The 15973-nt window shown below is 38.5% G+C and overlaps 1 protein-coding gene and 1 pseudogene across 1 annotated transcript; one reads left to right on the top strand and one right to left on the bottom strand.

Moving 5' to 3' along the window:
- Positions 1-5772: 5772 nt before the first annotated feature.
- On the top strand, positions 5773-15842 carry APL1 (ADP glucose pyrophosphorylase large subunit 1). Its single transcript, XM_021974462.2, has 15 exons — positions 5773-6095; positions 6733-6846; positions 7152-7325; positions 7472-7564; positions 13360-13443; positions 13534-13589; positions 13800-13893; positions 13980-14092; positions 14228-14300; positions 14445-14525; positions 14667-14753; positions 14881-14985; positions 15096-15202; positions 15290-15350; positions 15567-15842. The coding sequence occupies exons 1-15, from the start codon at positions 5856-5858 to the stop codon at positions 15666-15668; spliced, it is 1584 nt and encodes a 527-aa protein (XP_021830154.1). The 5' UTR covers positions 5773-5855; the 3' UTR covers positions 15669-15842.
- On the bottom strand, positions 7696-12880 carry LOC110770339 (uncharacterized; annotated as a pseudogene).
- Positions 15843-15973: the final 131 nt, after the last annotated feature.

Genomic DNA, 15973 nt, shown 5'->3' with positions numbered 1-15973 from the left:
AATGTAACAAACACTAGGGTTTCAGAATCCACCCTAAACAATTCCATCCATGTTCATGGATACTCAAGTGATGAACTCTAAATGTATTGATGAAGATGTTCGCAATCAAGACCGGGACTAGTGGCTCAAGACGCATTGATTCTCTCTAATATACGTAAAGTGCAGGGCTAGTGCTACAATACTTGTGCCTTCCCTATAACCAAATCTAGGTGTGCTTAGTACTTCGATTCAATTACAAGAAAAACCCATTAAGTTCAAAGAGAATATGAACATCACAAGAACCCTAATAGCATGATGTTTACATTAGGTATTCAAGAAACTAATTCACATGGATGATTCTTACTTCATCCATTTATTGCTTAGGAAAACATGAAGATACACATAATCCCAACAATCTCAAGAAGCATGCTTTCAAAGATGGCCAACCAAGGAAAAACACACATCAAGGATAGATTAATTTGGTGAATTGGAATTCATCAACAATATCTAGAAATTCACACACTCAAGCATCAAAACAATAAGGTTTTCATGTTTAGGGCTTCAACCTAAGCCCTAGCTATGGAGTTTAGCTACTCATACTTACTTCAAACACAAATTCAAAATAAAACTAGAAAGAAGTTACATATTTTGGAAGTGATGAGAGCTTGAAGTCTTCAATGGTGGAAGTCTTCCTCTCCCCCCTTGCTTGGCTGCACCTCCCTTCCTTGCTAGGTCCAAGCTCTCCAAAACCTGCTCAATCTCTCCCCAAGGATGAATCCCACGTTCAAAAGTTGATGCCCATTCCCTTTGCTCCCCTCTCTCCCCTCCTTTTCAGCTCATGCTTTTAATATAAAAATCAACCTTTTGTTAAAGCCTTTTTTCTTGTCCCCATGCCATGATGTATTTTTGTCCTCACAAATATGCTCTTTGTCTCAGAAAATCCACCTAACTAAAGTAATTTCTTGTTACCAAATGGTATGGTAACAAGAAGAATCAAGATGACACCAAGTGGGGGTGAAAGCTGGCCTAACACAGACTTCCAGAGCTGTGGTAACATGCTGAATTGGTTGGATAGGCTATACTTGTCCAATGGAGCTCAAATTTGGATATGTTGTAGTCAACATCCATTGGAACAAGTTTCATGAAGATCTTCACCTCATCCGAGCACCAGAGCATGATGATCCAAAACCAAGAAGTTGACCTACGAAAATGAACAAAATCAGAATTTATAACCAATAATGCACTTTTAGCTCATTTTCATTCTAACCAAGGTAAAACCTATTAAAACACAAAAAAGAAGTAAAAAGCTATAAAATGTCAAGAACTAACTCAAAATAATGGGTGAATAATATGATAAATCATGTGTAAAAATGAACCGAATAGGTAGTTCATTCAAGGGCCTTGGAAAGTAAGGTCACATGAAAAGAAGTAAGATGAACTTCTTGGGTCGAGCCCTAATTAAATATAGGAAGAGTAATCATAATGAGACTTGTTGGGAGTGAAAGTATGCGTGTGGTTCGTGCATAATTTAGTATAAGGTATTCGATATCAACAAACTCTTAATCTATATGTTTTTTAAAATATTAAAAGATATTACAAATTTGGTTGGTCCTCTCTCGTGAATCATCATACCTTTAAAATGCCTAAACAAACAATATCTATATATATTTTTAAGAATAAAGCATAAAATATTTATGAGCAACAAAAACATATAATATTCATGACTTATATACACAATCTTAATTTTTTGTGCATATATAACCAATTTTCTTACTGGTTGTTGCACAGTAAGAAGCTGAGCTGGCTATTGTTGCCTTGCGTGTCTATATTAAAGAGCAGCTGTACATTTCACTCGTTAGATCATTATAATTTTACTACTCCTTCATTCATTCTTGTTTGTTTTCCGAGAAATTTCCTCATTTCCCTTCCTTTGTTATGAGATCAAATTTTAAGTTCGAAGTTCCCAATTTTGTTCTAACCACTCGATCATTCATGGGGCTAATAATATATCTTAGCCTTCGTATTCCAGTCTAGGTAAGAGACTATTTTCTTTGGAAGTCTGTTCTTGCCCATTTACATGTGACTAAATGAGATGTTGGAGGAAACCATATAGGCTGTTTTGGAATCAGAGACATTTGGGGTTCGGATTAGGAATTAGCTTCATGCACTATCCCACCCAGCATCATTCAGCAATCTCATCGCTAGCTTGTAGCGCTAATGGTGGAGAATTGTCGAAAATATTAGAGTCTATGAAAAGCGACCGGTTGCTCTGGGAAAAACAACCTGTAATTTTGGTTAGAAGCTTCAAGTTTTATTCTCTGTATAAAGCAACTGGTCGTTTTCCAAGCAACTTTTCAGTCTTAAGTTGTATCTCATGATGCCTATACGTTTGAATTAAATATATGAACGTTAGGAATACTTCAAAAACATGAATATAAGTTAAAAGACACACTCTTAGATGAAAAGAGGTGTCCTATATGAAGTGGTACCTCTTGATTAAGAGGTGCAATCCAAAGGATTCATGGATTCAATTAGGTGCCATACAAAAGAGGCATGGATTCAATTAGGTGCAATACCTATTCAGAAAAGATACAAGCATAGAGGAGTATTCTCTGCAATAAAGACATGAAATTATATCCAAGAGATATAGAAAATATAAGAAATATTAAAGTTCAATTCCAATTATTCTCCATCTAGTTTCACAAAGTAAAACTTTTAGAGGTTTTTTAGCCTCTAGGAATCTTGAGTATCCTTGTTACAATTTTAAAGTGTGTTTGCAGTTGTCTGGTTGTGCAAGACATTGACAACATATAGCTTAAGCTATTCATTGTATCCACATGGCTTATTTACTTAACCTCTTTGCACACAAGTTGTGAGGGCAAATAAAGTTTGAAGGAGAGTATTCATACATGCCTTGAATCATTTTTCATCCTCTCATACTCATTACCATTCCTTCTTAAACACTCTTCCGTAAGCTATTCCCATAAGATTTGTAAACACAAATTTCCAACAGCTAACTGCTCTAGCATGGTCTTGTTTTCCTGAAAGATTGGCGAATTAAATACAGTTGTAGCAATAGCATCAATTTTTTGGTCTTCCCTTAGCTTCAATATAGCTATTGGATTTACAATTAAAGTTCTGTTCAAATTAACATGTGATTCAATTGGAGTGATGTGTTTTGGTAAATATATCATATAGTACATGGTAGAATGAATTTTTGTAGAGTAAGGATCACGGGACATACATCAAACCACAAAATTTTACACACCTTTAGAGCAACTCCACCCATAAGGGCTAAGTCTAGGGCAAGGGCAAGCAAAGGCTGCCACTATTCACGTGAATAGTGTCAGCCCTTGCATTTGTGGTTCCACCCATGAGGGCTAAGTCTAGGGCAAGTCTAAGGCAATTACTATTCATTGTACTTTATTTCCTATTTTTTTTTATACCTTAAACCATTAATTTTGATAATCTTTTGTAATTAAATTTTCGGATAAGATTTTTGGTTGTCACATGCCCATTAATTTTCAGAAAAGATTTTCGGATGAGAATCTTGGTTGCCACGTGTCTTATTCCAGATAAAATTTTCGGATATTCATTAAAAAAAATTATAATCTCAGATTTCATATAAGATTTTCACCCTCTAAAATTGTGTCACGTGTCCCATGTCAGATAAGATTTTCGGATATTTAAAAAAAAATTATAATCTCATATTTCAGATAAGATTTTCACCCTCTAAAATTGTGCCACGTGTCCCATGTCAGATAAGATTTTCAGATATGTTTAAAAAATTATAGCCTTGAGATAACCCATCCAATCCAATGGTCAATAATGCACTTGGTAATAGAGGTGCTTTAAGTTCTTTATTAATCCTGAGAGTTTCACGCCCATTCTAATATTTTAGAAAAACTCCATGTTGTACTTTCAAATGAACAAATTGTAACACTAAGAACCAATTATTAAAGGCTTAATTATTGTTTTACCCTTGGAACGGACACTCGGTCTCACTTTATCCCGTGAAATTGAAATTTTCTCACTTAACCCCTATAATCTCTAAAAATTGATGAAATTTTACCATTTTCATCCATTTCCGTCCAAAAAATTGTTAAGTGTGCTGATGTGGCATGGGCATTTTCATAATATTAGTTATTAAAAAACTTTAAAACCCAAATTAAAAAATCAAAAACAGATTTTAAATATTTTTGATTTTTTTTTAATTTATGGTTAACAAACCCCTTTCTTCCTCCCTCACTTCCGTCTTCTCTTTCTTCCCTTTACGGTCACCTCTATCCCTAAAGCACCCAGCTTAGCCGAACCACCCCACTCCCTCTCGGAGCCCCACTTCTCTCATAATTGAATTTTTTCCCATAACCTCACTTCCCATCTTCAACCCACCCCTACCTGCAGACCTCTCTCTTGCTCCCCCTATTACCCAACCACCACAGACCCCTTCCCTGACCTCCCCATGAGATCTAAGCCCACAAACCCCAATATCAATAACCCACCAACAATAACCACTTTGAGATTCAAGGATTATAGTCTATGACTCTTACTCAAATATTTGAGTATTTGCTTTTGTTGGGTCAGTTTGAAGAGAGAGAGAGAGGAGCTAAAATTACAAAAATGTTCGTGCCACATCAGCACACTTAACGGTTTTGTGGACGAAAATGGATAGAAGTGGTAAAAATTTCATCAATTTTTAGAGATCTTGCAGGTCAAGTGAGAAAATCTCAGTTTCATAGGATAAAGTGAGACCAAGCTTTGGTTCCATGGGGTGAAACAATAATTAAGTCATTATTAAATGACAAGTGGCTACTTGTGTCATGTTTACTAATCTGTAATTGGATTAAGATAAATTGAATAGAGGATGAATTGAATTGAGGATGAGTTAGATTGAGGAGAATTAGATTTCGGATTCCTATTGAAGTTGTTTACTAAACCATATGGATTGAGAGGAGTTAGATTCCGAATTCCTATTGAAATTGTTTACTAAACCATATGGAATTGTGGTAGGAGTTGTGCTAATTACTAAAGTGTTCTCGTTGGGTTAAAGTAGATGGCAAATTTGAAAATTTTAAAATTGTGTGAGGATATAATGGGTAAAAAAGATGAATTCCTAATGAGTTAGTTCTCCAGGAATTAGAATACCACCTCTCACCTAAGAATTGAATTCTAAATTTGTGTGAGCCTCATTTACTTTTTAATTCCTTAATGTGAAGTAAACACATGAATCCTCCATATTTGGAATTCAATTCCTGATGAGAATTCCAATTCATGGTTAGTAAACACACCATTGATGGTTTCTTTTCTCTAAATTGACCCTATAAGGGTTGTATAAAATGTCATGTTAAAATGAGCATATTTGTATAAAAAAAACTAATTAATCTTTGATGAAGCAAAAAGATGAAAATTTATTTCTTCATGGGCAGAAAGAAAGCCTTCCACAAAATTTCAGCTCTAGATTTCATTGCATTTTGGCACTAGTTCAAAATCTTTCATATGGGAAAGGGACTCCAGTTCAGTTTGGGGGAAAGTATCACTCACGAAAAATAGAATAATAAATTGCAACTTCTAATCTCCTACGTGCACAAAAATCTCCTGTGGAGTCGAGGCAGCCCCTTATATAGCATATTCTTTGATTCGTAAATTCCAAGCAAGTATGAGGGCTAATCTGTAATTTCAATTCTTCTCTGTGAGTGGAATAAGACAAACACAATATGTAACTGGTGGATGCAATTTAGTCTGGATAACGTGGCCCAATCCTCCAATAGCTAGCAAGCATACCATGTAAATACAGAGCTCTGCTGCTCTATTCCTCATATATACAACCTTTCCATTTATGCATTTCCAATCTTCTCCTTGGAATTAAAATTCCAAAAATGGCAGTGTCAGCTGATCATTGCCGGATTTCGCTCTCCGCCCCAAGCCAACTGCGTGGGGCTGCCGGATTTTCGGGGAGGAGCCAGAGGGTTGTGAAGTTTTGCAATGGAGACTTGATGGGGAAGAAGCTGAACCTGACCCAGCTTCAGCTTGGGGCTGCTAATGTTAAAAAGAATGGTGGGGTTGGGCAACATGTTTGCATGTCTCTCACCACCGATTTGCCAGTTGGCGAGGCCAAGGTGAGCATTTCCAAACTCACTACATACATACTGTCCCTAAAACATATACATGCATTGCAATTTGCATGCAGATTATGAATGTGCCTAAAACATAATTTGAATAGTCATGAGCATTGCTATTTGCATGTATGATTTTCTTAATATATTTTTATGAGATTTTTAACTTCTTTTTCCCCCACCACCACATCAAATTCCAAAAGGCAGCATTTAAATTCTAAAATCTTACAAGATCAATTGTTTTCTAAGTTCAAAATAAAATATTTTTCAATCAGTTAAGACCAGCATCCATCCTTTTATAAGAGGAGAGTTGTTATGTTCAAGGAAGTAAAAAAATTTACTCCCACTATATTATGATGTTTTCAAATTTTATACTCGATTCGAAATCAATTGGTTAGAAAAGTGAGGCACATTAAGTTCGTACACGAAACTGTGCTTTTAATGGGGTTTTGGTTTGAGATGAATTCAAAATAAAGAAATTGAACTTACACCATTAAAATGGGAAATGGATTAAAGCACACAAAAAATCAGTTTGGGCTTTGATTTGATGAGAAGCCCATGGTGTGATATTACTAGCCCAATTAAATATGCACATGATAATATATGGACTTTGATATACGGGCTTGGGTGCATCTAACAGTTGAGGGACATAGATTTAGAGAAGCGGGACCCACGGACAGTTGTTGCGATCATACTGGGAGGTGGAGCTGGTACTCGGCTTTTCCCACTCACCAAGAGGCGCGCCAAACCTGCTGTAAGTCTCTCAACTTCACAAAACTTACCTACATCCCACTGTGACAAATTTCGAACTAATCACGTATTGTCACACATTCTAATTTTCCCATATGAAGTGGGTAATTGGTTTGAGATTCCAGTACAGTGAAATCTCCATTTCATGGAAGTTTTTTCTCCCGTAATGGCATTTTACAGCAGTTGATAAAACAATGTTAAAACTCAATCCTATTTGTGTTTTTTTTTCTGTTCTGAATTTTGTTGGGTTTCAAGTCCTTAGACACAGAAATGGAGTGGATTGGTTTTGTTACTGTTTCTGCATTTTAGGTCCCAATAGGGGGAGCATACAGGCTGATTGATGTGCCAATGAGCAACTGCATCAACAGTGGAATCAACAAAGTTTATATCCTCACTCAGTTCAACTCAGCATCACTCAACAGGCATATTTCCCGCGCTTACAACTTTGGCAGTGGCACCAGCTTTGGCGATGGTTACATAGAGGTATATGTTTCAACAAAATCATCAAGTAACTTTAACAAAATGTTGCACAGACCACATAAAGAGTCTAGCCTCTCTGCATTTATAAATTATATTTATGACAATGTATGTTCTGCAATATCACTTATAGCTCTTGTACTCCCTGCCAGGTTCTAGCAGCAACTCAAACTCCAGGGGAGGCAGGCCAGAAGTGGTTCCAGGGTACTGCAGACGCCGTGCGGCAGTTCCATTGGCTTTTCGAGGTACTAAAAAAATACAGGAATGCATTAAACAGATAACAATTTTTCAAAATGTTTTCTTTGTTTCTTATGCTTCTGTAAGAAAAAGTCAATGCACATCAAAGACAGAAAAATCTGAACTTCTTAACACTAAGTTATGGAGAAGTTGTAAACTTGAACAACTTAGAATGTGTGTAAGGCTTTCCTCTTGTCACAATTTGTGAAGGGAAATTGGGGTGGTTCACTGCATCAGGGAAGCCTTGAGTCTGTTAGCATTTGTCATATGTTGAATTAGTCTACTAGCTCATTAATGAATTAGTTTGTTTAGTCATTAATGGGATTGGTAGAATTAGGTTAGGAGCCTACCTTAATTTAGGGAAGAATGGTTTGGTTGCCTAATTTGGTAGGCTTGACCTTGGGAATTCAAAGGTTGGGAGCTCAAGGTATTTTGTCTTACTTGTACTTCCACTTGTATAAATATGCTTGCTTGTAATAAAAAGAAGAATCAATGAAAACTGAATACAAGTTGAAAACCAGAAAATTATCTTCTCTCATTTTCATATTCTCTTATATTTTCATATCCTAACTTCTCATGTTTTGGCATGGTATCAGAGCCTAATGACTAATCCTTAAGATCCTCTACCAAATTGAGAGTCGTTGGCGTATCTTCATGTTACTGTAAATTCTCTTGTTTCTCCTCTCCTCTATAATCAACATATTTTTCTTTCTACCTTAGCCTTTTTCGCAGCTTCTTTTGTCACTGCATTTTTTTTCCTTCATTTTCTTTCCCTTCCAGTATTAAAATAAAAATAAAAATTGTCATTACCTTGTTTCTGCTAAATTTCCTCTCTGTCATCTGTATGAGCAATAAGCCCCTGGGCCATGATGGCCTGATCTGTTTCCTTTGGGCAGTACGTCCCTTGATCACCATGATCCCTGTCCTCCGTGAGCTTTGTCACCGCTCACCGAGCCGTCGCCTTCCTCCGTGAGCCTCGTCACCGCTCGCCGAGCCTTCTCCAGCCGGCCTTTGTCTCTGTCGTGCCGTGCTTCTTTGTCGTTGGTCCCTTTGCACAATCGTTGGTCCCTTAACTGGTGTTGTTGCTCTCTTGCACATGTGCTGACTCTCTCTTTGTATTGCCGGCACTGTCCCGGCTCCTTAGCTTGCCTGTATCGCTCATGCAGCTCTGCTCAACTCTCTGTCTATCTCCTCATATCCCTATCTCTCTCTCTGTATCTCTGTATCTCTCCATTTTTCTGAGCAAAATACTTGCTCTCTTCTCTGCTGCACACTTTGGACGCCTGCCTGCCTGCCCTCTGTTGCCACACGTGATGTTCCTTTTGACACAATTTCTTTCACTTGTTTTTTCGTTCCAAGTATGGCTTTTTCCCACTTGATAAATGGGTTTCACTTCTCTTTATATTTTAAAATTGTTTTCTCACACCTCACACCACTTCTTCTGACTGCCCACAACTCTCTCACGTGCACCCTCACTTTTTCTTTCTCTGAACTTCCCTTTGTTTATCAAAAACTTGTGCTCCCTTATGTTTCTCCTCTTTCTTTTACAAAGGTTCTATATATTATTAAATAGCACTTTTTTGTCTCTCTTTTTTGGTGGGTTCCTTTTTTGTTTGTTTGTTTCTTATCACATATTGCCTTTCTTCATCATTTCCTCTTGTGCCCACGTGATAGGTGTCTTGCTTGTTCCCAAACATTCCATTTTCTTAATACTACTATTCTCTTTTTTATGGTTTCTTTTCTCACCACCAATCCCATACTTCTTATTTTATTCCCTTTTATTTCCTTAAATTATTTCTTCCACTCTATTTCCATACCATTTTTTGGGGTATATTTCTTCCCCCTCTGTTACCCACGTGAAGGGTGTTCTCTCCTCATCCCTTTGTTCTCATGCACATCATATTTGTGTGGGTAAAGTTTCTCTGCCTACTCATTTCTCCATTAAATATATATATGAAAAAGAAAAAAAAATTGCCACCTCTTCTCTTCATTTTTATTTCTTCTTTCTTTTTGGGTTGTTGCAGACTCCTCTCCATCTTTTATTCCTTTCCTCCAGTTGTCAGCTGCCCATCTCCATTCCACCTTTCCTTGCATTTGTTTCTGCCACGAGACTGCCATGTTTGAATCTCTTTACTATTATTTCATTTTCTCTTCTTTCAAATCTCGACCCTCTACCAGTGTCAGATTTGAGGGGGAGATAGATGCAACTTTATTTGGGTGCTGCAACTTTATTGTCATTACCGATGTTGCTTTCTCCAAATCTCGACTCTCATACGTCGTCGGATTTGAAGGGGAGTGACATTGCTGCTCATCTATTCCGCTGCAATTCTGTTACCTATCTGCCATGACTGATTCTTCTACATCTGAGCTTCAGTCAGCTTCTGTTTCTCAAGTGCCACTGCTTTTATGGTTCTGACAACCCCTTCTCTTTAGGGGGAGAGGAGGAGTGAAGAGAAGTTGTGTCTGCAATAATGGAAGTATTTGTGATGCTGCTAGTGTTGTTGTTGCTGCCTACTATATTGCTCTTGCTGGTGCCAGTGTCTTAGATTTCTCTCACTGGTGCCAGTGCCACTGATCATATGGCTCCATCGACCCCTTCTCTTCAGGGGGAGAGGGGGAGTGAAGAGAAGTTGCCTCTGCTGTTGCTACTGCCACAGTTGTCTGCCCTGCCTTGTCTTGCTGGTGCCAGTGCCTTATATTGCTCTTGCTGGTACCAGTGTTGCTCTTGCTGCTGTCAGTGTTGTTGTCTCTTGTTGAGGACAGTGTTGTTGTTGCTTCTACCGTGTTCTTGCCTTTACCGGTGTGTTTCCGATGTGGTCATGCCCGTTGTCCTTTGCCTTTGCTTGGGTTTGGTTTGCCTTGCCTTTTCTTGGGTTTGGTTTGCCTTGCCTTTGCCTCTGTTTCTCAAGTGCCACTGCTTTTATGGTTCTGACAACCCCTTCTCTTCAGGGGGAGAGGAGGAGTGAAGAGAAGTTGTGTCTGCAATAATGGAAGTATTTGTGATGCTGCTAGTGTTGTTGTTGCTGCCTACTATATTGCTCTTGCTGGTGCCAGTGTCTTAGATTTCTCTCACTGGTGCCAGTGCCACTGATCATATGGCTCCATCGACCCCTTCTCTTCAGGGGGAGAGGGGGAGTGAAGAGAAGTTGCCTCTGCTGTTGCTACTGCCACAGTTGTCTGCCCTGCCTTGTCTTGCTGGTGCCAGTGCCTTATATTGCTCTTGCTGGTACCAGTGTTGCTCTTGCTGCTGTCAGTGTTGTTGTCTCTTGTTGAGGACAGTGTTGTTGTTGCTTCTACCGTGTTCTTGCCTTTACCGGTGTGTTTCCGATGTGGTCATGCCCGTTGTCCTTTGCCTTTGCTTGGGTTTGGTTTGCCTTGCCTTTTCTTGGGTTTGGTTTGCCTTGCCTTTGCCTTTGTCGTGCCTTGCCTTATCTTTAGGGTTTTGTTGTCCTATCTGGCCTTTATTTGCCTTACCTTGCCTTACCCTTTCTTTTTAGGGTTTGGTTTTACCTTGACGTGTTCACAGGGTTTCTGTGTCCTTGCCGTGTTCACAGGGTTTCTGTGTCCTTTACCTTACCTTTGCCGTGTTCACAGGGTTTCTGTGTCCTTGCCGTGTTCACAGGGTTTCTGTGTCCTTTACCTTATCCTTGCCGTGTTCACAGGGTTTCTGTGTCCTTTACCTTACCTTTGCCGTGTTCACAGGGTTTCTGTGTTCTTACCGTGTTCACAGGGTTTCTGTGTTCTTTGCTTTGCCTTTGCCTTATTCGCATGGTTTATGTGATCTACCGACCAACCGGCTGCACTTGGATTTGGTGTTGCCACCGACAGACCGAAATGATTAACTTTAATGTGGCCTTTGCTCCACGTGTGGCCCACCATGTAGTGGTCCCACGTGAGGGGGCATGTTGAAGTGGATCGACATTTTATTAAGAAGAAGCTCGATGCAGACATATTAATGAAGGAAGTCTCTTGTTATAGCTTTCCACAACTCTCTTGGCAAGTTGGGCATTGGTGATATCTATGCACCAACTTGAGGGGGAGTGTTAGCATTTGTCATATGTTGAATTAGTCTACTAGCTCATTAATGAATTAGTTTGTTTAGTCATTAATGGGATTGGTAGAATTAGGTTAGGAGCCTACCTTAATTTAGGGAAGAATGGTTTGGTTGCCTAATTTGGTAGGCTTGACCTTGGGAATTCAAAGGTTGGGAGCTCAAGGTATTTTGTCTTACTTGTACTTCCACTTGTATAAATATGCTTGCTTGTAATAAAAAGAAGAATCAATGAAAACTGAATACAAGTTGAAAACCAGAAAATTATCTTCTCTCATTTTCATATTCTCTTATATTTTCATATCCTAACTTCTCATGTTTTGGCAGAGTCTCCAAACATAGTCCTGCATGACTGTTATAAACATATCCACCTTTTCCCTTCACACCCTTCAAATTGTTCGCGGTATAGAACTGCATGCCGGGAGCATGTGTCCACAACTCCAACACTCTTCCTGATTTCTTTTCATGCACCACAGATGCCTTTTTCAGTGCTTTGTCACCGTGTAACCATTAACATTAAGCACACAGTTGATATCATAACCATTTGGCAGTTTCTTGATCCTGCTTTTAATGGTCTGAGGTGAGCTGAAATCTAAGGTGTTTGATTCACTGGTGCAATCTTACCTGCTGGTATAAGCTGGCTATCCACTGGTGTGATACGGGACCGAAGATCTGTATATAGTGGTACAATACGTCGCTGCTGTTGTGGCCACCTACGTTCCAGAAAGCATGTTGGGCTAGATTCACTGGAGTAGGCTTGTTCAGAGCCATGGCTTTCATTGTTACAATCAACTGCTTGTTTCCTGTGAGTGTGTACATCACAGTGACAAGGATATCACCCGGAAATCCTCCTTCATCGTCAAAGCTGCGATAGGAGAATTGGATGCTAGGATTAGCACTCTCTTGTTCATGTCTTTTCACTTTCCAAATAACACGACTGAACCCTCTTGGACCACCATGAATCGTGTTTTTGCCGTCATTAGCAACTAGTTTGTAACGGGTTCCATTCAAAGTAAATGCAGCACCGCAAATTCTGTTAGCAACCCGACCAACAATGGCTCCAAAGGGACCCGAGGACAATATCAGCCAACTTTCCACTTTTGCCAGGGACAATGAGAGATACGATAGATGCACCCCAGTTAGTAAGCTTCACAGAGACGTTTCCTTTCTTAAATTCATATGTCCCAATCTTTTCCTTTGCTAAAGAACCATTGACAAGCCCAAAAGCCAGTAGGAATAGGAAAAAGTACAGAGGGATAGAGATCTTGGCCATTTTTCTTTAAAAAATGAAACCAGCGATCAGGTTATATATATTAAAGAGTAAGAGTCATTAAGGAGTATGCATTTGAAAACAAGAACTAATAACGCGGAGGTTACTATCCGAGCTTTACTTTGTTTGAAGTAGTTAGCTCTTGAGTTTCTTACCTTTACATAAAGGTGGAAATTGATGGTGCATCAATACTTTTCTTTGTTTCCCCCTTTCCATTGGTTTATTTCCAACAAATAGGATACTTATAAACTGTTTTATTTACGCATATTTAGAAAGTAAAAAAATTTCCTTCCCAATTGGCAGTTTAAAAAATAAGTAAATGACCAACCTGATATTTTCAAATGACAAGGTTGTCATAAGTGACCCTTCCATGCTTCAGTCCCTCCTTTTGATTCTTCTTTTCATAACCGAGCAAATTGTTCGAGCGAGATCATCTAAAATATGGAGGTATCATAATTTACACCAAGCTTTTCATGCCGCAGGATGCAAGAAGCAAGAATATTGAGGATGTTCTGATCCTGTCTGGTGATCATTTGTATCGAATGGACTACTTGGACTATGTTCAAGTAAGACAGAACCGTTAGTTTTGCTTCACTGAAAAGAATTCAAAAGGCCAATTCTCAATTATCAAAACTTACCTCTCAATTAATTTGCAGAATCATAGGCAGAGTGGCGCAGATATTACCATTTCTTGTTTGCCAATGAATGACAGGTACCGTATTCATTTTACCAAAGAAACCTCTTGAATTTTCCTTGTAAAATATTGACTACGAAATTCATATCAATATTCATAATATACTGGCTTGAAATTATTAGTGGTCATTTTCTCTTATGTATGAGTGCATTGGTTTTCAACTCTGATCACAATGGTGTATTGCTCATCAACCCTTTGAAACTTTCCTCTCTACTCTTTCCATGATAGCCGAGCCTCAGATTTTGGTCTAATGAAGATAGACAAGAAAGGACGGGTCCTATCGTTCAGAGAAAAACCTAAAGGAGACGACCTGAAGGCAATGGTAATACTCATTCTTAAGCTATTACTAGAATTTGAACTGGCATAGGTATATGAATACTTATATGCTCATTTTGCTACAAACATTAGGCAGTAGATACAACCGTTTTGGGACTTTCTGTGGAGGAGGCTCTAAAGAAACCATACATTGCTTCCATGGGAGTGTATGTCTTCAAGAAGGAGATACTTCTGAATCTTTTAAGGTGCTAATCATGCGTAACTATATACGAATTACAAATTGTAATATTAGTTCGATTCACATGAACATACATAAGCACAACACAATCACAACCCGCATTAAAGAAATTTGAGAACACTACACTAACTATTTGAGTCAGATGGCGTTTTCCGACTGCAAATGACTTTGGATCAGAGATAATCCCCGCCTCAGCTAAAGAATTCTTCATTAAGGTCTGTATCAGATCTCTGTCTGAGGATGATATACATGTTAACAAGGCATGCATGTATAGGTCAACAGTCTAAATTTTGAACTCACTAACCTTGCTATCCACTTCAGCATTCCATGATGCTCCTCCGTGAAAACCCTCTGTGCAGGCTTATCTGTTCAATGATTACTGGGAAGACATAGGGACCATCAGATCCTTCTTTGAGGCAAACCTTGCCCTCACCGAGCATGTAAGTAAGAAGCAAGATGGGGAAGCGACAAAAAATGCTTTAAGAAATTTGCAATGCTGACCCTTCTAATGTTCCTTGCAAAAGGAAAATAAGCTTTCGCTGTCACAGATGAATATAATGCTTCATTTTTGCATCTTTCAGCCAAACAAGTTCAGTTTTTACGATGCAGCAAAGCCGATGTATACTTCAAGAAGAAACTTGCCTCCATCAAAGATTGACAACAGCAAGGTTCGTGAGCTTACTTTCAAGATGTTACATCATTGACACACATGATCATCCTGATAAAAATCAGGAACATCCTCGTGCAATCAAGCACAGATAACTGCATTATATAACATTCTGCCCACTTGTGCAGATTGTTGACTCCATCATATCACATGGAAGTTTCATAACTGATAGCTTTATAGAGCACAGTGTTGTCGGTATCAGATCTCGAATAAACTCAAATGTTCACTTAAAGGTTTGTCCCATAAATTCCAGAGAATATTAAGCTCAAGTTGTTAATGAAATAACCCAAATGAGTAATTCATACTGGTGTCTATACTCTTATGATTGGCAAAATGCATGCAGGACACAGTAATGCTTGGAGCTGATTACTATGAAACCGATGCTGAAGTGGTATCACTATTTGCTGAAGGAAGAGTTCCTGTTGGAATTGGAGAGAACACACAAATCAAGTACAGGCTCCTTGAACCTCCACAAATTTTGTAAGTTATAAATGTTAAATAACTTCTTGCTCTCATGGTTCTTGATGTTATGTGCAGAGACTGCATCATTGACAAAAACGCAAGAATCGGCAAGAACGTCGTTATTGCAAACTCAGAGGTATAATGTGCTCTCTAGTAATTACATACAGACAATATAAAACGAGCAATTTGACTGCTAGGAAGGTGGAAAATTCAACGTTTCTATATGATTTTTGAAGTCTCAGTTCTTAGCAGCATTATGGTGCAACCAGGCTAAACCTTTTACCAGATGAGCTTATAAGATATAATTTGTGTTAGTCTAATTTGTACTTTGTGTTTTTGCATCGAATTGCAGGGCGTACAGGAGGCTGACAGATCTTCTGAAGGGTTTTACATCCGATCTGGTGTAACCATCATATTGAAAAATTCAGTCATCGTAGATGGACTTGTGATCTAAACTATCCCTCCATCCTTTTTAGTTTTTGGGTATATTAGGATGGATTGGAACTAAAAGAGAGAATGCAAAGTGAATCACCATGCATACTCATATCAGTAGAGCAAGACATTCTTGATGCGGATGTGTATAAACCTTGTTATCAAATACATTAAGCAGTTATATTTTGCAAGCTAATTGTGAAAATCAACTTTCGATAACAATTTACAGTTCATTCAAATGGAGTAAGAGTGTACATCAAATGACTTATGCAATTCATCCAATATATCCATGGCCTTGTTAGAGAGGACAATCTTGTCCATCAACAG

Source organism: Prunus avium, chromosome 1 (assembly GCF_965620075.1).
Source record: "Prunus avium chromosome 1, drPruAviu1.hap1.1, whole genome shotgun sequence".
NCBI lineage: Eukaryota > Viridiplantae > Streptophyta > Magnoliopsida > Rosales > Rosaceae > Prunus > Prunus avium.
Note: the sequence above shows the minus strand (reverse complement) of the source record. Positions and strands in the feature narration are given on the sequence as shown.